Source organism: Elephas maximus, chromosome 6, assembly GCF_024166365.1.
Source record: "Elephas maximus indicus isolate mEleMax1 chromosome 6, mEleMax1 primary haplotype, whole genome shotgun sequence".
NCBI lineage: Eukaryota > Metazoa > Chordata > Mammalia > Proboscidea > Elephantidae > Elephas > Elephas maximus.
The window spans coordinates 141,121,926-141,142,521 of NC_064824.1; the positions used below are offsets into that span (position 1 = coordinate 141,121,926).

The 20,596-nt window shown below is 51.5% G+C and overlaps 1 protein-coding gene across 19 annotated transcripts in view; it reads right to left on the reverse strand.

Moving 5' to 3' along the window:
* HDAC4 (histone deacetylase 4) overlaps nucleotides 1-20,596 on the reverse strand; it is a 338,424-nt gene that overhangs the window by 66,465 nt on the left and 251,363 nt on the right. For 16 of the 19 annotated variants that reach the window (XR_007518011.1, XM_049888576.1, XM_049888584.1 and 13 more), the window contains 4 exons: nucleotides 14,764-14,876; nucleotides 11,219-11,329; nucleotides 10,607-10,805; nucleotides 2,516-2,754 (listed from right to left, as the gene is read on the reverse strand). Coding sequence is in view for 18 of the 19 variants with exons in the window: in XM_049888576.1 (XP_049744533.1) it covers nucleotides 2,516-2,754; nucleotides 10,607-10,805; nucleotides 11,219-11,329; nucleotides 14,764-14,876 (662 nt within the window). In the remaining variant the exon portion in view is untranslated. The remainder of the gene's footprint in view (nucleotides 1-2,515; nucleotides 2,755-10,606; nucleotides 10,806-11,218; nucleotides 11,330-14,763; nucleotides 14,877-20,596) is intronic. The other 3 variants (XM_049888578.1, XM_049888580.1, XM_049888579.1) reach the window with 1 other exon arrangement.

Below are 20,596 nucleotides of genomic sequence, written 5' to 3' on the forward strand. Positions count from 1 at the left end.
GTCGCACAACCACCACCACCGCCGCCTAACTTTAGGACACTTCATCGCCCCCCAAGGGAACCACGTGCCCGTTAGCAGTCATGCTCACTTTCCCTCCCCAGCCTCTGGCAACCACTAACCTGCCTCCTGTCCGCACCGATCTGCCTATCCCAGACACTGTACACAGTGGGGCTGTACGATACGTGGACTTGCGTGGCTGACCTATTTCACCCGGCACCACGTCTTCGAGGCCCATGCGTGTTGAGCACGTATCAGAACTTTATGCCTTTTTATGGCTGAGTGATGTTCCACCGGGTGGACAGACCACATTCTGTTACTCTGCTGATGGACATTTGGGCTGTTTCTACCTCTGGGCTGTCGCGATTAATGCTGCTGTGAACACCCACGTCCAAGGTTCTGTGTAGACATTTGTTTTCTTTACTCTTGGGTAAACACCCAGGAATGGAATTGCTGGGTCACATGGTAACGTGTCTTGGAAGAAAGGCCTGGTGACCTACTTTTGGAAAACTAGCCCCTGAAAACCCGGTGGAGCACAGTTCTACTCTGACACACGTGGGTTGTTGTAAGTTGGAGTCGACTCGGTGGCAATGGTTCATGGTAACTCTGTTTAAGCTTTTGAGGGCCCAGCACACTGTTTTCCAATGTGGCTCGTTTCATCCTCTTTTAGTTAAAGGTGCTCTATTTCCAATACCAGTGTTTGAAAAAAAAAAAACGTTATTTAAGATCACCAATATCCTGTTTTAACAGCCAGCGTTGCAATACGGACCTTTCTTGCTGCTCACTTCCTCCTGAAAAGGGACTTATCTCAGGGCATCTGTGACCCCTGGGAGCATGCGGACCCTGAGGGCTGGCCAAGTGAACCTATCTAAGGGGTGTCCATGACCCTTGGGGGCATGCAGACCTTGCAGGCTAGCCAGGCCCCAAACCACTTCTGAGGAAGTCATTCCCATGGGCAAGCGTGATGCCAGCTCCAAAGTGACTTGGAAATGTGCTTTTCGGGCCCCCTGCCATTGTAAAGCTGGGTACGTCCTGTCTGGGTTTGCTTAAATGCCCTTACGAAACCAAAGACAGCTGTGCTGACCAAATGGATTGTACCACGCCCTGGCACAAATGCTTCACGTGTGTGATGCTTTCCAACTGGACTTACACATCTGGCCAGTGAGCAGGGACTGACCCAGGCACCACTCCCGCAGGGATGTACGCTTTGAGTATGAGCCCACAGACACATCTCACTCCCCAATCCAAGTAGCTTGTGCTAAAATGTGCACCCACCGTCTCTCCTCTGTTAAGTCTCCTGGCCCCTCAATGACATAACAGGCCATGCTGAGCAAAGGAGCTGTAGACATGCCACCTGCAGGTGCCAAAGTTCATGCCGCCTGCAGCTCCACCTGGCCCACGTGCAGAGCCCTGCCCCTGCAGCCCCACCTGGCTCACGTGCAGAGCCCTGCCCCTGCAGCCCCACCTGGCTCATGTGCAGAGCCCTGCCCCTGCAGCCCACCCTGCTCACATGCAGAGCCCTGCCCCTACAGCCCCACCTTGCTCAGGTGCAGAGCCCTGCTCCTGCAGCCCCACCTGGCTCACATGCAGAGCCCTGCCCCTGCAGCCCACCCTGCTCACATGCAGAGCCCTGCTCCTGCAGCCCCACCTTGCTCACATGCAGAGCCCTGCCCCTACAGCCCACCCTGCTCACATGCAGAGCCCTGCCCCTGCACCCCACCTTGCTCACGTGCAGAGCCCTGCCCCTACAGCCCCACCCTGCTCACGTGCAGAGCCCTGCCCCTGCACCCCACCTTGCTCACGTGCAGAGCCCTGCCCCTGCACCCCACCTTGCTCACATGCAGAGCCCTGCCCCTACAGCCCACCTTGCTCACATGCAGAGCCCTGCTCCTGCAGCCCCACCTGGCTCACGTGCAGAGCCCTGCCCCTACAGCCCCACCTGGCTCACATGTAGAGCCCTGCTCCTGCAGCCCACCCTGCTCACATGCAGAGCCCTGCCCCTGCACCCCACCTTGCTCACGTGCAGAGCCCTGCCCCTACAGCCCCACCCTGCTCACGTGCAGAGCCCTGCCCCTGCAGCCCACCTTGCTCACGTGCAGAGCCCTGCCCCTGCAGCCCACCCTGCTCACGTGCAGAGCCCTGCTCCTACAGCCCACCTTGCTCACGTGCAGAGCCCTGCCCCTACAGCCCCACCTGGCTCACGTGCAGAGCCCTGCCCCTACAGCCCCACCTGGCTCACATGTAGAGCCCTGCTCCTGCAGCCCACCCTGCTCACGTGCAGAGCCCTGCCCCTGCAGCCCACCCTGCTCACGTGCAGAGCCCTGCCCCTGCAGCCCACCTTGCTCACGTGCAGAGCCCTGCCCCTGCAGCCCACCCTGCTCACGTGCAGAGCCCTGCCCCTGCAGCCCACCCTGCTCACGTGCAGAGCCCTGCCCCTGCAGCCCACCCTGCTCACGTGCAGAGCCCTGCCCCTGCAGCCCACCCTGCTCACGTGCAGAGCCCTGCCCCTGCAGCCCACCTTGCTCACGTGCAGCTGCTGTTGCTGGAACTGCTGCTTGTGCTTCTCCAGGAACTGCTGGTGCTGTTGCTGGATGACCAGGTGCTGCAGGGCCTGGGCGTTCTGGGGCAGCGGTGCTGACTGCGTGCGCCCCAGCGGGCGGTGCTGCCGCAGCTTGTGCACCGACGGGGACACCCGGTCTGCACCGACCAGGGACTGGGCGTGGAGGGGCAGCGCGCCCAGGCCTGAAAGATACCAGTCTGAAGATAATATGGAGGAAAACAGCAGAGGGGGAAGAGGGAGAAGAGAGGAGGAGAGAAGGGCGGTTCAGTAACCAAGGAGGTGACAATGAACTCCACCTGCTGGTACCAGGCTCCTTCTCCTAGAAGCCGAGGGCCCAGCCAGCTCAGCAAGGGCCCGGTCTGCTCAGTGAGGGCCCAGCCAGCTCAGCAAGGGCCCGGTCTGCTCAGTGAGGGCCTAGCCAGCTCAGCAAGGGCCTGGCCAGCTTAGCGCGGGCTCAGCTTCCAGCTCAATGGTTAGTGTCCAGGTGACTGGCTTTAGGTTCATTAGACCGTAATTTGGAGGGAATTGTCAATTGATAAGGAGCCCCTGGGAGGTACAAACGGTTAAGTGCTCAACTACTAGCTGAATGGCTGATGAACTCATCCAGAGATGCCTGGAAAAAAAGGTCTGGCCATCTACTTCCAAAAGGTCATAGTCTTGCAAAAATAAAAGCAGTTCTACTCTGTACACACGGGGTTACAATGAGTGGGAATCAACTTGACTGTAACTGCTTTGTTTTTTTTTTTTCTGTTGAAAATCAGGCCCGTCCAGTAAGTATCAGGAGGCTGGTGCGATAGGTCTCAAAGAACAAGCCCGCCCTTCCCAAGTGGGGCCACAAGACAGCTGCTGCTCAGAAGGGCCAGGCCAAGAAAGGCTCCTTCTCATCTGAACAGCACGCAGGTGGCCTGAATGGGCAACACGCCATGCAGAGGAAGACGAGACCGTGCTCGCGGTCTCCAGCATGTTCCAAAAGACCACCAAGGTGGCTGTGCACTCACAATCACAGAAACTAAGGTTTCTGGGGAAAAAATGATCCTTAGGGTCTCAAATGTTTTCAGGGTCTCTTTAAAGCACGAGCTTGTGCACAAAGATTGTGGATCCAAGTAAAACAAAATCCTTGACAACCTCTATCTTTTCTCCATTTATCATTATGTTGCTTATCGGTCCAGTTGTGAGGATTTTGTTTTCTTTATGCTGAGGTGTAATCCATACTGGTCTTTGATCTTCATTAGTAAGTGCTTCAAGTCCTCTTCACTTCCAGTAAGGAAGGTTGTACCATCTGCATAACACAGGTTGTTAATGAGTCTTCCTCCAATCCTGATGCCCCGTTTTTCTTCATATAGTCCAGCTTCTCGGATTATTTCCTCAGCATACAGATTGAAGAGGTATGGTAAAAGGATACAACCCTGACGCACACTTTTCCTGACTTTAAACCAGTCAGTATCCCCTCGTTCTGTCCGAACAACTGCCTCTTGATCTATGTACAGGTTTCTCATGAGCACAATTAAGTGTTCCGGAATTCCCATTCTTCGCAGTGTTATCCATAATTTGTTATGATCCACACAGTCGAATGCCTTTGCATAGTCAATAACACACAGGTAAACATCCTTCTGGTATTCTCTGCTTTCAGCCAGGATGCATCTGACATCAGCAATGATATCCCTGGTTCCACATCCTCTTCTGAATCCGGCCTGAATTTCTGGCAGCTCCCTGTCGATATACTGCTGCAGCTGCTTTTGAATGATCTTCAGCAAAATTTTGCTTGCGTGTGATATTAATGATCTTCTTTGATAATTTCTGCATTCTGTTGGATCACCTTTCTTAGGAATAGGCATAATTATGGATCTCTTCCAGCTGGTTGGCCAGGTAGCTGTCTTCCAAATTTCTTGGCATAGACAAGTGAGTAGTACTTCCAGCCCTGCATCTGTTTGTTGAAACATCTCAATTGATATTCGATCGATTCCTGGAGCCTTGATTTTCACCAATGCCTTCAGAGCAGCTTGGACTTCTTCCTTCAGTACCATCAATTCCTAATCATAAACAACCTCCCGAAATGGCTGAATGTCAAACTAGTTCTTTTTGGTATAATGACTCTGCGTACTCCTTCCATCTTCTTTTGATGCTTCCTGCATCATTTAATAGTTTCCCCATAGAATCCTTCACTATTGCAACTCGAGACTTTAATTTTTTCTTCAGTTCTTTCAGTTTGAGAAATGCTGAACGTTCTTCCCTTTTGGTTTTCTATCTCCAAGTCTTTGCACGTCATCATAATTACTTTATCTTTTCGAGCTGCCCTTTGAAATATTCTGTCCAGCTCTTTTACTTCATCACTTCTTCCTTTTGATTTAGCTACACGACGTTCAAGAGCAAGTTTCAGAGTCTCTTCTGGCACCCGTTTAGGTTTTTTCTTTCTCTTCTGTCTTTTTAATGACCTCGTTTTCTTCATGTATAATGTCCTTGATGTCATTTCACCACTCGTCCAGTCTTCGGTCATTAGTGTTTGTCATGGATTGAATTGTGTCCCCCCAAACTATCTGTCAACTTGGCTAGGTCATGATTCCCTTGTATGCCTGCACGATTGTTTGCCATTTTGTCATCTGATGTGATTTCCTTGTCTTGTAAATCCTATCACTGTGATGTGATAAGATGGATTATCGGCAGTTATACTGATGAGATCTACAAGATTAGATTGTGTCTTAAGCCAATCTCTTTTGAAATATAAAAGAGAGAAATGAGCAGAGACACACGGGGACCTCATATCACCAAGAAAGCACCGGGTGCAGAGAGCATCTTTTAGAGCTGGGATCCCTGCACTTGAGGAGCTCCTCAACCAGAAGAAGATTGATGACAAGGACCTTCCTCTAGAACGACAGAGAAAGAAAGCCGTCCCCTGGAACTAACACCCTGAATTTGAACTTGTCACCTACTAGACTATGAGAGAATAAATTTCTCTTTGTTAAAGACATCCATCTGTGGTACTTCTGTTATAGCAGCACTAGGTGACTAAGACAGTGTCCAATGTGTCAAATCTATTCTTGAGATGGTCTCTAAATTCAGGTGGGATATACTCAAGGTTGTACTTTGGCTCTTGTAAACTTGTTCTAATTGTCTTCACTTTCAACTTGAACTTGCATATGAGTAATTGATTGTCTGATCCGAAGTCAGCCCTTGTTCTGACTGATAATATTGAGCTTTTCCATCGTCTCTTTGCATAGATGTTGGCGTTCTGATTCCTGTGTATTCCATCTGGCAAGGTCCATATGTATAGTCATCATTTAAGTTCGTGAAAAAAGTATTTGCAATGAATAAGTCGTTGGTCTTGCAAAATTCAATCATGCGATCTCCAGCATTGTTTCTATCACCAAGACCATATTTTCCAACTACCGATCTTTCTTCGTTTCCAACTCTCGCGTTCCAATCGCTGGTAATTATCAATGCATCCTGATTGTATGTTCAATCAATTTCAGACTGCAGAAGCTCATAAAGATCATCAATTTCTTCATCTTTGGCTTTAGTGGTTGGTGTGTAAATTTGAATAATAGTCATATTAACTGGTCTTCCTTGTAAGCATATGGATATTACCCCATCACTGACAGTGCTGTACTTCAAGGTAGAACTTGAAATGTTCCTTTTGATGATGCATGCAGCACCATTCCTCTTCAAGCTGTCATTCACGGCATAGTAGACCATATGATCGTCCGATTCAGAATGACCAATACCAGTCCATTTCAGCTCACTGATGCCTAGGATATTGAAGTTTATGTGTTCCATTTCATTTTTGACGATTTCTGATTTTCCTAGATTCATTCTTGGTACATTCCAGGTTCTGATTACTAATGGATGTTTGTAGCTGTTCTCATTTTGAGTCAAGCCACGTCAGCAAATGAAGGTCCCGGAAGCTTGACTTCATCCACATCATTAAGGTCAATTCTACTTTGAGGAGGCTGCTCTTTCCCAGTCGCATTCTGAGTGCCTTCCAACCTGAGGGGCTCATCTTTCAGCACTGTATCAGACAATGTCCCGCTGCTATTCATAAGGTTTTCACTGGCTAATTCTTTTCCAACGTAGAGTGCTGGGTCCTTCTTCCTAGTCTTAGTTTGAAAGCTCCGCTGAACCCTGTCCACCATGGGTGACCCTGCTGGTATTTGAATACCAGCGGCATAGCTTCCAGCGTCACAGCAACACACAAGCCCCCACAGTAGAACAGATTGACAGACACATCAAGAAATCAAACCATGTATTACACTGGGCAAATCTAATGCAAAAGACCTCTTTAAAGTGTTGAAAAGCAAAGATGTCACCTTGAGGACTAAGGTGCGCTTGACCCAAGCCACGATGTTTTCAATTGCCTCACATGCATGTGAAAGCTGGACAATGAATAAAAAGACTGAAGAAGAATAGATGCCTTTGAACTGTAGTGTTGGTGAAGAATATTGAATCTACCATGGACTGCCATAAGAACAAACAAATCTGTCTTGGAAGAAGTGCAACCAGAATGCACCTTAGAAGCAAGTATAGCAAGGCTAGGTCTCACATACTTTGGACATGTTATCAGGAGGGATCAGTCCCTTTAGAAGGACATCATGCTTGGTAAAGTAGAGCATCAGGGAAAAAGAGGAAGACCCTCAATGAGATGAACTGACACAGTGGCTGCAACGATGGGCTCAAGCATAACAATGATTGTGGGCATGGCCCAGGACCGGGTAGTTTCCTTCTGTTGTGCATAGGGTCGCTGTCATGTATTGAATTATGTCCCCCCAAAAATGTGTGTATCAATTTGGCTGGGCCATGTTTCCCAGTATTGTGTGATTTTTCTATATGTTGTAAATCCTGGATCTATGATGTTAATGAGGGAGGATGGGAAGCAGTTGTGTTGGTGAGGCAGGACTCAGCCTACAGGATTGGATTGTGTCCTGAGGCAATCTCTTGAGATATAAAAGAGAGAAGGGAGCAGAGAGACTGGGTGACCTCATACCACCAAGAAAGCAGTGGCAGGAGCAGAGCGTGTCCTTTGGACCTGGGGTTCCTATGCAGAGAAGCTCTGAGTCTGGGGGAAGATAGGTGAGAAGGCAGGCAGAGAAAACCTTCACCTGGAGCTGACACCCTGAATTTGGACTTTTAGCCTACTTTACTGTGACAGAATAAACTTCTCTTTGTTAAAGCCACCCACTTATGGTATGTCTGTTATAATAAACAAACCAAAAAAACAAAAGAATGTCTGTTATAGCAGCCCTAAATGACTAAGACAGTCGCTATGAGTTGGAATGGACTGGACGGCACCCAACAACAACACGCACAAAGAAGGCATGAACACTTTGAGGTGTCCTGCACACACTGTTCCCAGGGCTGCTTTCTAGAAAGGTCTGAGCACCTGACGTTCCACTAGTTCCCTACGAGGAGGCCTGCTTTACCACACCCCTCTTTGCCCTGAACTTTTAAGTAAAACATCTTTATCAACAGGAGACAATCTTGCTTGAATGTGAATCCTGCTTTAAAACGCACACCTGTTCCCATGAGCCACTTCCTGTGAACCGAGAAGCTTCATGTTTCCCTTCTTTATGCTTTCTACCCGCCTGCGGTTTTTCTTTGGCAAACCGTCGGTGTAGGTGGTTTACCACTTGTACATGGTTCTGTGGGACAAAAGGTCAGCAAAACCCTTTCCCTCGCTACAGGAGGCCTGTGCCCCAGCAGCCAGTGATGGCAGATAAGAGGCAACACCGCAGCTCTGCCACCTGGCATTCTGGTCTTCTCACACCTGAGTGGACTCTGGGGGCTGAAGGCAAGCCGGAGGTGGCCCTGCTGACCAGAGGGGCTCCTGTCCTGATGCAGGGGTGGCTCAAGGCAATTATGTCCATATGAGCCTAGGAAGTCGTTGGGAGGCACTAGAGGTTCTTAGCACTTTTCTTGGCCCCCCTGTGGGTGCTGGTTTCGAAATAACAACACATTTTGTATGCAAATCGAAAGGGCATACACAGGAAAAAACCCAGAACAATCTGACGCTAGCTAAATTGTTCCTCCCTACCTTTTCAAAGGGTTAGTCAACAACAGCTTTCAAGTTCATTACCACTCTTTGTCCAACCCCATATGGAACTGCGCCCGGTGAGTCACCGCCAGTGGGCTGCTGCCAGCGATGAGCACACTGGGGGGGGGCACCCAAGGGACAATAGGCAGCAGGGACACAAGGAAGCCATGTCCCGGAAATCAATGACCACTGTGTCACAGGAGAGGGGAGGAACCTCGGTAAAGTTCTGTAAAAAGGTCTCCTTCTAAGACCCCAACTCAATGACAGAACCACTCGACCAGGACAGGGTGCTGGCAAGTGGTGGCAGACACATCTCAGATGGAGAAGTGAAAGGAGAGGGAACCCGGAATGGTAAGAGGGCTGGGCATCTTTTATGTGTTAACAGTGATGCTAGCCAGGAACGCAGGCCTCCTTCGTGATCTGGACTCCTGACGCCTGATCCTGCGCAGCTAACAGGCTCTGATGTGTTTTCAGATAGATCCTTTGAGACCAAGTGGACACCACTGCTCTCTCTGAAGCCCAGGGTGAAGCGCTGTGTGGGGTTCGCTCTCCCTGGGGACGCTGTAGGGCAGGGGTTCTGATCGAGGCGAGGGGACTCACTGGCCAGCAAAGTGAGGCAGGTGAGAAATAGAGCCCGGCTCAGCGAGGGCTCCTAATTCACTGCAGTCCAGGCTGCGTGAGGAGGCGGCCTCCTCATCTAAACGGCCACCCCAGGGGGCAGGGGACAGCACACCCATGCTCTGGCCAGTACAGCGACACTGAGAGCCCAGCGCTCCAGAGGCAAATGAGTATAGGCAGAACAAAATCCCAAGCCCAGATCCCCGGGACCAGACCAAACCAAAGTTAACCCAAACTTACCCCAAAACCAAAAAAAACCCAAAAAGCAAACCGCTTGCCCTTGAGCTGATTCCAACTCATAGTGACCCTACAGCACAAAGTAGAACTGCCCCGTAGGGTTTTCGAGGCTGTAATCCTTACAGAAACAGACAGCCATGTCTTTCTCCCGCAGGGCGTCTGCTGGGTTTGAACTGCTCAATCATTCAGATAGCAGCTGAGCGCTTAACCATTGTGCCACCTGGGCCCTATACTCGCCCCACACCCAGACTCAAGTCGCAGACCCCTGGAGTTCCGAATTGCATGGCACGCCAAGCACTGCGTTTCCCACTCAGTTACACAGCGGCAAGTGTAAAGAGGTGTGGCTCTGGGGTCGCTTTTGCTTCTAGTTTTGAACACAAGTGCAATTTCCAGGAAGCCAAAGGCAAAGCTGAGGGTGGGGTGGGGTGACATGTCGCCTGCCCCCGGGGCGGAGGGGGTGAGTTCCTCCTCGTTTTAAGCCAAGCCCCACACATCCTGTCACCAAGGAACTAGCACTTTTATACTATTGTTGCCTGGAAGATCTTATAACTAAAGTTTCCTATTTTTTTCTAAATTATGTTTTTCTAAAAAGAGCCATCCCTCACAGACAGTGCTGTTTTCTTATTTTGCTGCTGACAGGAATGGCTGTCTACCTGAGTCAGCTCTGTGCGTCCATCAGAGGCTCAACCCCAGCGGAGCACGGACCCAAAGTGTCAGGCAGGCTCAGGGAGTGAACGCGAACGTGGAAGTCACTCCTGTTTTCATGCCCGCCAGCCTAGCTTTGCAAGCTTTTGGCCTTTCGCGGTATTAACGCTGGCTAAGCTAAGGCAATGATTAATGTGCTTGGCTGCTAACCAAAGACTGGAGGCTTGAGTCCACCCAGAGGTGCCTCAGAAGAAAGGCCTGGGCGATCTGGATCCAAGAAATCAGCCCTGAACACCCCGTGGAGCACAGTTCTATTCCGACACGCGTGGCAGCGCCCTGTCCGAGTTTAAGCTGCGTGGCCGGCACACGCTCCAAGGGGCGAGGGCAGGAGGTGGGAGCTCGGGGCGGACCAGGCTCTCCCGCCTCCTCTCAAAGCTGGCCCGGGCTCAGCAGCGCAGCGCAGCGCAGCCCTGCAGGGAGCCGAGGCGCGCCACAGTTTCTGCTGCGGCCCGCAGCTCCGCGCTCACCTGCGACCAAGGGCGTCTGTGGCGGCGGCTGCTCCAGTAAGACCAGGTGCTGCAGGAGAGGGTTGTGTGCGGCCCCGCCGTCCCGCTCCAGGGGTGCAGCACTCAGGTAGGGGGCGAGGTGGGTGCCAGGGAAGAGGGGGATCCGCTGCTGGAGCGCTGGGAGAGCAAGGCGCTCAGCATCCTGCTGGCCGGCCGCCCCCTGGAACGAACAATGAGAGATGGTCTGGGGGCGTCTGTGATGGCCACCCACCGGATGTACAACGAGTGATGGTTGGGGGGGACTGTGATGGCTGCCCCCTGGAATGTACAACGAGTGATGGTTTGTGGGGTGGACCGTGATAGCCACCCCCTGGAATGTACAATGAGAGATGGTCGGGGGAGGGGACTGTGATGGCCACCCTCCGGATGTACAACAGGTGATGGTTTGGGGGGAATGTGATGGTTGCCCCCTGGAACGTACGAGTGATGGTTGGGGGCGAATGTGATGGTTGCCCCCTGGAACGTACGAGTGATGGTTGGGGGTGAATGTGATGGTTGCCCCCTGGAATGTACAATGACAGTCAGAGGGAGGGCCGTGCTGGCACTGATCACAGACAGTGAGGGCCTACTCACAGCAGAAGGGCCAGTGGCAGGAAGTCCCAGGGTGATGTTGGGCAAGGAAGGTGATGTGTAGAGAGGGAGCTGTGTCACCTCGCGGGCCACCAGTCTGTGCGCCAGGGTGGTCTGTGGGCAGAACATGGGTGAACGTCACAACCGGAATTCTTCGGTCAAACGTGAGCCACACAGCCAGAAAAAGGGCGGCAAACACGTGCTGAGGGCATTCTCCCCCGACCCCCCCAGAGTCACGAGACACCTCAGTGCAAAAGCGCAGTGGACAAGTTACAGCCTGTATCCCGTGAGTGCAATGCCTCGAGGCCGCCGCACGCAGAGGGGCTGCACGAAAACACTTGGGATTTATGACCCACAAACTCTGGGTACTTTCATTTGAATTGCTTCTTCACCATAAAATTATCAGATGATAATCTTGGATGATACCCTTAAGAATGTGTTATTGGAATCAAGAACGTTTTTTCTATACAGGCATCAAAGGCAGAAACCAAAGGGGAAAATTGTTAGGTGCCACTGTGTCGCTGGCTCCAACTCAGCCACCCTGTGTGCAAGAGAACACAGGATGAAACGCTGCCCGGTCCCGTGCTGTCCTCACAATCGTCATTATGCACGATCGCTGTTGCAGCCCGTGTCGACCCATCTCGTTGAGGGCCTTCCCCGTTTTTGCTGACCCGCCACCTACCCAGCAATAAATCAGGGTTAGACAAGCGAAAGGACATTTCAGAGGTTGGGAAAATGTTGCAGTGATTGCTTGGAAACTTGTTTATGATACTGTCTATTGTTAAATTATGAAAACAAATGACGGAATCCCACACTTTGGAAAAAGCGGGCTCAGGCTAACAGAGTGACGCCAGAATAGGGACGAGGAGGACAGATGGAAAAGGGCTGGCAGGGGCAGTCCCAGAGGACGTGAATCACAGTGGTGTTTAGCTTCGTTCTCTTCTAGAACGGACACTCTGCTAAGAAAGGATTATGTTTGATTCACCACTGTATCCTGTACACAGTAGATAAACAAGCAAACACGAAGGACAGAATGAAGAACTGATTCTACGGCAGTGTCCGCTAACAGGGTTCAGGCAGAGAGGATGGTGGGCAAAAGAAAGGAGCATTAATGACGAACACATGAAAGGATTTTCTCCTTGTCCTCAGAGTGGACTATGCAATGAAGACAACCGGCATCCTGGGAACTGTGAAACTTCGTTTCCAAGAGAAAAATTAGGTGAGCAGGTCTGCAGCCCGGCTAGGAGTTTCTTCTCTATTCCTACTGGAGGATGGGGTGAATACCACCTCAAGGCACGTGTTTAAGCAGGCTGTGCCCTCCGATTCCCTTAGGGGGCTAGTTGACACACGGCGTCATGTTTCAGAGTCATTCGGAAACACGCACCTTGCGAAAGTTCGCCAGGTGAAATGAAGGTGAGACAGAAGGAACACCCCTGTCCTCAGCAGAAACAGAGTGCTACGTGTATCTCATCCCAGAGGCATGGTTTCAACTACCTTTGGGCTTGTCACCTATTAAACTGTGCAGCTGTGATTAAAACGCTATGGTGGGAAGCAGCGTTCCTAGACAACAAGGTTGTTGTCAAAAGTAGAAGAACTATCAGCAAGTTCTCCTTCAGGGAACAAGCCTGAGGCTGCCAAGTACAACATGACCCTCCCACGTAACAAACACTGGGATCAAAACACATGAACATTCTACATGTTTACAAAGTTTTAATTTCCTGCTTGTAGCCAAGGCCTATTGTTTTACTTACTTTATTTTTGGAGAGGAAGCTGGTTATGTTGCTTAGTGCACCTGACAAATAGGTGGACACGTGGCATCTCGGCCCTCCGCCCACGATTTGTAAAAATGAACACAGAACTTAAGCTGGAACCACGAAGATCCACCCCAAATAAGGCATCGCTACAATATTAACTACTAAGTACGTCACTGCCCACATTAAACAAACATAAGCACCTAGGACCACAATTAACTACTAAGCACATTAAACAAACATAAGCACTTAGGACCACAATTAACAAGATGTAACTGGCATTCAGATCAAAGGGCAGGAAGTAACTTCCAGGCTGTATCCTAAGGCTAATTAAAGGTAGACCTCAGCCATGACCTCATTCTTAGCAGATAAGGATCGTTCAGGCTTTTAATAACCTAAATAAGTACTTAAACCAGTGGGCTGAAAAGGCCCAGGAATAAACAAAATCTATGAAAGAGAGTAAAAGAAAACGGGAATTAAGCAAGCTAAGATCACTGTGCTGAATTCCTTCCTAACCACAATATTAGTTTCTAAAACATCTTTTTATACATCAAGGGTCTAGAAATTTGAAATGAAAATGCTATGCTCTTGTACTTGGGTATCCAAACGAGTATTTGTCAACCCTTTGCAAGGGCAAGGTACATTTCCAGACGTTTTTAGGAGGAAAGCAACGAACTGTACTGAGTAAGTTGTAGCCTCCTGTAAGAAAGAACTCCGAAAAACCTCCTAGCCAACAGAGCCTGGCCTCACCAAGCAGCCGGCGTTTCTGCTCCTTACACCAGAAAACACGATGCCCAGGGGCCTCCCGACTGCGGGCACCCAGTCATCCATCACATGGCCCCTCGGGCGCAGCACAGCTTCTCGCCTGTCTGAGCAGCGTGGGCGGCTGTGCCGAAGCAGGCCCTGGATGGGCACCCTGACCCCCAGGGCAGCGAGGGGCCAGCATGGGGAGCATCTCATGGACACGAGCTGAAGGGCGCAGATAAAGGAGATGAATGCCTGGGAGAATGTCCCAGAATGTGCGGTCTTGGAAAGTCTCCCTAGCCCCGTTCTGGCCAGGGCGTGACACACAGCTGCCCATGCCCCCCACCTGGCTGCTTCCAGAGGACCCCTAGATCTACTCTCCACTCAGCTGAACACCAGTGTCTCTGCGATCATGCCCACCTGGTGATTTCCAGAACCTTCTCTGTCTGGCTGCCTCTCTGGCTCACTCTAGTTTCCCCACATCCCTCTCAAACGTGGGGAATCAAGCCCAGCACGCTCTGACAAAGGCGGGGGCAGGGGGTGCAGACCTCCGTGGCTCCTCGGAGATGCCCTCCCTCTGTGGGTTACCCGACACCCTGACCACCTGGGCTCCTAGGTCTCCCTGACACCTCCCTCTCTGGCCAGGAATTGTGCACGGCCGGTTTTTGATCTGTGCGTTTCCCAGTACACAGCAAACATTCTGACTCGTGTTCCTACACGTCCACTGTTCCCCAGGTACTGGGTAGAGGGTCCTGCCCACCTGAGTCCCCATCTATGCACACATCTGTGTTTTGATGGCACCTAACAGACCACGCTCTGAAAAAGACCCAGAGGAGAGTGGGAGTCGGCAGCCCCACGTGGAGCCCGCACTTCGGTGACTGCTGTTTACAGTAGTGGATGGAAGAGGCCCGTGGCATCTTCTGCAGGAGGATCCCATGTCAGCGCCCCTCTCTCAGACTTGGGAAGTCAAGATGAGCGGGGCAGGGGCTCACCACAGATCTGCACCTGGCTCTGGGCACAGGAAACAGGCAGACAGAGACGCTTCACACTGACCTCGGCCGGGATGCTGGGGACCGCCGGCGCGATGCCGTTCTCCGAGCTGACGTTGCTGGAGCTGTTGTTGGGTGAGCTGGGCCCGGAGCCCGGGGCACTGCTGCACGCGGAGTCTGGGGTGAAGAGACACGTGGTGAGTGTACATGGTGTGGCCAACAGTGGGTGCGGGGGTGAGCACCACGGCACATGTGGGGTCTGGGGTGGAGAGACACATCGTGAGTGTACATGGCGCGGCCGACAGCAGGCACAGTGGGGTAGGCACCACGGCACACGTGGGATCTGGGGCGGAGACACACAGTGTTACCCAGCAGGGGCCTGACGGCAGCCACCACGGCCTGGCAGGGCTTGCCTCTGTGGTTTCCCTGAAGGGGTGTGCTTACCACAGTAACCCCCCAACAAGAAGGCACACGCCCCCACTCCAATCCAAGGTGAGGGGCGCATCCCCTATGTCAGTGCAGCCCCCAGTTTCCTCACAGGCTTTACGAAGTACACGGCTCCCTGGCTGCCCACGCTGGCCTTTCAAGGGGGGCACAGCATCCATCCTACACCTCCTTTGAACTTCAGGACAATCTTTACCACCAGAAAGAGAAGCCCTTATACACTTCTAATATCCTAACAACAAAAGAAAAACCAAATGACTGAACAGCGAGAGGTCAAACTGCTGCACTCATGAGAACAGTTCAGATGAAGCCAACACAATCATTTTCACTTTGAACAGAATCCTCTTGTCTGTCCTGCGAGATACAACCATTTAGGAGAAAGGCCGCTACTGGCTGCCCTGGTTGATGTGCCGTTTGAAAACACAACTCTCTCAAAGCACCGGTAACCATACAAGTGACTCGGTCCTGGGTAAGGGAGCCAAGTCTGGGATTTCACCCTGACTTTGGAGAGGGATGGAGTACACTTCAGGACCACCCTTTCATGCCCGAAGAGCCCCTGCTGCTGCCTCAGGGTACACCCCACAGGACATCTCGTTGGCATGATATCTGGGCTGGTTTCATTTTGCACACATTCTTGTTTAGTTTACTGGCACCACCTAGCTCATACCTTCCAGAAAACACGCACTGTGGCCCATCTGCCCCTTGGGGTAAGAGAGCAGGGGGGCCTTGCCCCAGACCCAGAGTAGTGTAGTGCTGACAGGTCAGAAGAAATGCTGTGGCCATGGCCCCAAGGGTGGTCCAGAGACATGGCCCTTAAGCAGACTGCTGGGGTCCGAGTCCTCAGCCCGGGCAACTCGAAGTGCTGGGGGGTTTCATGGGCCGTGCAGACCCACTGGAACCCACAGGTATGCTCCACCAAGCCAGCACAGCTGCCCAGTGGGCTCTGAAAGCCAGTCCCGAAGATAACGCTGGGCAGTCGTGAGGAGGAGGAAGGTGGGGATGTGGACAGGATGGATGCTCCATGGCTCTCACTGCACGACAGACTTTGTTCTGGGCGCGTTCGTCCAATCACAAGGACAGCATCACCCCACTGCACCGAGACAGGGCTGAGGTGCCGCCCACAGAGGGGTGAGGGCATATCAGATCCGAGCCGGCCTGGCCAGGCTGGGACCACGCCGCCCTGTGCACGCTGCTGCCCATGGCCCAGCTGCAGCTGGTCTCACCCTCCACCACAGGTGTCTAACCCCTCCCAGTGCAAGCTCTGGGCCTCAGAGGGCCACCACGCCTGGCACTCCCCGGAGAAAGCATGGGCCTGCTCGCCACCCGACACTGACCCTGAACCTGGGGCCTGGCCTACCTGCCCGCCCCTCCTCCCTCACCTCCCCCCACCTCTCATTCCCTTACCTGCCACCACCAAACCCCAGACCCAGAGCTGGGTGTCTGCTGCTGAAATCACGTCTGCATTTCACCAGCTGGGAGCTGCCTGGAGCGGCAGGTGCTGCCACTCGCCGTGGAGACAAATCCACCTGCTCCACGCCCTCCAACTCTCCATCTTGACCGTGACTGTCCCTCAGCCCTGAGTGCGTCCACCATGGCCTGCCAGCAACATGACTCCAGCAATACACCGAGCCCCACCACATCGTCCTCCAATCCCACCTCCAACGGCGCCACACAAGAACATCTCACATGCTGTACACGGGAAACCAGCATAACTTTGGGGGGACAATAAAATACTGCCTCCTCAGACTTTCACTCTCTAGCTGATATTTTCTTCATTCCACTTTCAGGAGTCCAGTAAAGGAAATGGATATAAATGAATGACCATCAAGGCAATACTTACATCATCAGAAATGGAATACCACCAGAGGTGCCAGAAAGTGCTTGTGACAATATCAAGAGAGAAAGGCTATAAATCATACGTCTGGTATGAACCTGACTCTGAAGAACGTGCAGGGCAAGGCTGGTAGGATACACTACTAGTTAACAGCTCTGGACAGCGGGTGGGTGGGCACCTCACCTTCCTCTTTAAAGCCCTGCGACAGGCATGGGTTTGATGAATACCAGGGGGACGGTAAGAACCTGTTATCCCCTGGGTGGCCTCCCATGACCATCTCCTGCCACGGTGCAGAGACAGTGCTGGGGCAGCAGTCTCCCCTCGTCCTCGCTGTTCAGACATATCTTCTGTCTCCTCAGTGCTGGACCGCCTCCCCCCGCCCCCAGCGTGCTTCTGGGACCACCCTTGCAGAACCCCTGGCTCTGTCTTCTGGACATTCTGCGCTGCTCAGAGCACCCTTCCCCATCCCAGCCACTGGGGGCTGCTGGCCTTGGGAGACGTAATCCTCTCATTCTTCTCTGTCCCAGACTCACATGTCCTCTGAGCACAGGCCAAGGCCATCTTCTCCCGCTGTTCTTGGGCCCCCAGCATGCACTGTCACCCACGGCATTACTCTGCAGGCACGGCCAAAGGGTGCGCTGGTTTTCACCCACGTGGGGTCTGCTTTCTCAGATGGCCCTGCTGTCCTGGAAGGCCAGGCCCCATCTCGTCACATCTGTGGCTGGCACGGCCCTGGGCTCACCAACAGCATGAAGTAGGCACGGACTGGCAACACGGCCATACGTTTTCTACTTGGAGAGATGGCCACAGACCGTGGGCTCTGAATAAAGGCCACGGAGGGAGGTCTAGCCGTGAGTGTGGCGGCTCCTGGGCACGCAGCTCCCCCCTCCTCCTGCAGGAGACAGCTGCCCTTGTGTCCACCAGTCCACCCCCCTCACGTGTCCCTAATTCCACTGTCCTCTCCCCAGCGAGGGACTCAGTGAGACTCTGGTCTCTGTAGAGGAGGCCTTTCCACAGAAGACGACCAGCAGAGAGAAGCCTGCTTGAGGACCAGAATGAGGACGCCAGGCGTCACGTACCCCAGGACATGAAGACAGAGCCTCCCTTTTCCTGTTCTCATAGACCCAAGAGTGTTCCAAGCCAGGCCCTTCCACCAGGGGCCTCCACATCCGGGCTGAAAAAAAATCCCTAAAATACATAGGCGTGTTTGTGGGGTGAAGCCGTGGCCTCATGCCTTCTAGAAGGCTCTGGGACTCAGTTTTGGGTCTATGTGAGGACCAGTGACCTAGAGGGGCCCTTCTCACCTGTCCCTGTGACCACAACTCACTGTGCTGTGACAGACCAGCCACAGAGTCTTAGACATCAGACCCAGTGCTCCGCTCTGTGAAGACAACCCCCCATCTCCAGATTCTGGGCCCTGCGGGGCGACACCCCATCTAAAACCAAAACCAAACGTGTTGCCATTGATCAATTCCGAACCATAGAGGCCCTACAGGACAGAACAGAACTGCCCCATAGGGTTTCCAAGGAGTGGCTTGTCGGGCTTGTTCTTAGGTGCCATCCAATCAGTTCCAACTCATAGTGACCTTATGTACAACAGAACAAAACACTGCCGGATCCTGCACCATCTTCACAATCGTTGTTATGCATGGGCCCATTGTTGCAGCCACTGTGTTAATCCATCTCATTGAGGGTCTCCCTCTTTTTCGCTGGCCCTGTACTTTACGAAGCATGATGTCCTTCTCCAGGGCTGATCCTTCCTGAAAACATGTTGAAAGTATGTGAGACCTAGTCTCGCCATCCCTGCTTCTAAGGAGCATTCTGGTTGTACTTCTTTCAAGACGGATTTGTTCATTCTCTCGGCAGTCCATGGTATATTCAATATTCTTCTCCAACACCACAATTCAAAGGTGTCAATTCTTCTTCGGTCTTCCTTATTCATTGTCCAGCTTTCCCATGCATATGAGGCAACTGAAAACACCATGGCTTGGGTCAGTCGCACCTTGGTCTTCAAGGTGACATCTTTGCTTTTCAACACTTTAAAGAGGTCTTTTGCAGCAGATTTGCCCAATGCAATGTACCCTTTGATTTCTTGACTGCTGCTTCCATGGGTGTTGATTGTGGATCCAAGTAAAATGAAATCCTTGACAACTTCAATCTTTTCTCTATTTATCATGATGATTCTATGCTTACTAGTCCAGTTGTGAGGATTTTTGTTTTCTTTATGTTGAGGTGTAATCCATACTGAAGACTGTGGTCTTTGATCTTCATCAGTAAGTGCTTCAAGTCCTCTTCACTTGCAGCAAGCAAGGTTGTGTTAACTCTAGAAGAACTAGATGGTGCCCAGCTACCACCAATGACTGCCCTGACAGAGAACACAACAGAGAGTCCCTGATGGAGCAGGAGAAAAGTTGGATGCGGACCTCAAATTCCAGTAAAAAGACTAGACTTAATGGTCTGATTGAGACTGGAGGGACCCCAGAGGTCATGGCCCCCAGACTCTCTGTTAGCCCAAAACTAAAATCACTCTTGAAGCCAACTCTTCAGACAAAGATTAGACTGGGCTATAAGACATAAAATGATACTGGTGAGGTGTGTGCTTCTTAGTTCAAGTAGACACATGAGACTATGTGGGTAGGCCCTGTCTGGAGGGGAGATGAAAAGACAGGAGCTGGCTGAACGGACACGGGAAATACAGGGTGGAGAAAAGGAGTGTGCTGTCACATTGTAGGAAGAGCAACTAGGGTCATATAACAATGTGTGTGTAAGTTTTTTTATGAGAAACTGACTTGAATTGTAAACTTCTACTTAAAGCATAAATATATATATGATAAATAAATAAAGGTCTTTTGTAGCAGATTTGTCCCCCCAAAAAATGGTTGTGTCACCTGCATAAAGCAGGCTGTTAAGGAGTCTTCCTCCAATCCTGATGCCCCGTTCTTCTTCAAATAGTCCAGCTTCTTGGCTTATTTGCTCAGCATATAGATTAAATAGGTATGGTGAAAGGATACAACCCTGACACACACCTTTCCTGACTTTAAACCAATCAGTATCCCCTTGTTCTCTCCGAACAACTGCCTCTTGATCTATGTAAAGGTTCCTCATGAGCATAATTAAGTGTTCTGGAATTCCCATTCTTTGCAATATTATCCATAATTTGTCATGATCCATACAGTCGAATGCCTCTGCATGGTCAATAAAACGCAGGTAAACATCCTTCTGGTATTCTCTGCTTTCAGCCAGGATCCATCTGACATCAGCAATGATATCCCTGGTTCCACGACCTCTTCTGAAACCGGCCTGAATTTCTGGCAGCTCCCTGTCAATATACTGCTGCAGCCACTTTTGAATGATCTTCAGCAAAATTTTACTTCCGTGTGGTATTAATTAATTAATTAATTAAGGAGTGGCTGGTGGATTTGAACTGCCCGCCCCCTGCTTAGCAGTCGTAGTTCTTACCACTGTACCACCAGGGCTCCACGCCCCATCTAAAACTCCAAAACCAAACCCATTGCCATTGAGTTGATTCCTACTCACCATGACCCTATGGGACAGAACAGAACTGCCCTATAGCGTTTCCAAGGAGTGGCAAGTGGATTTGAACTGCTGGCCTCTTGGT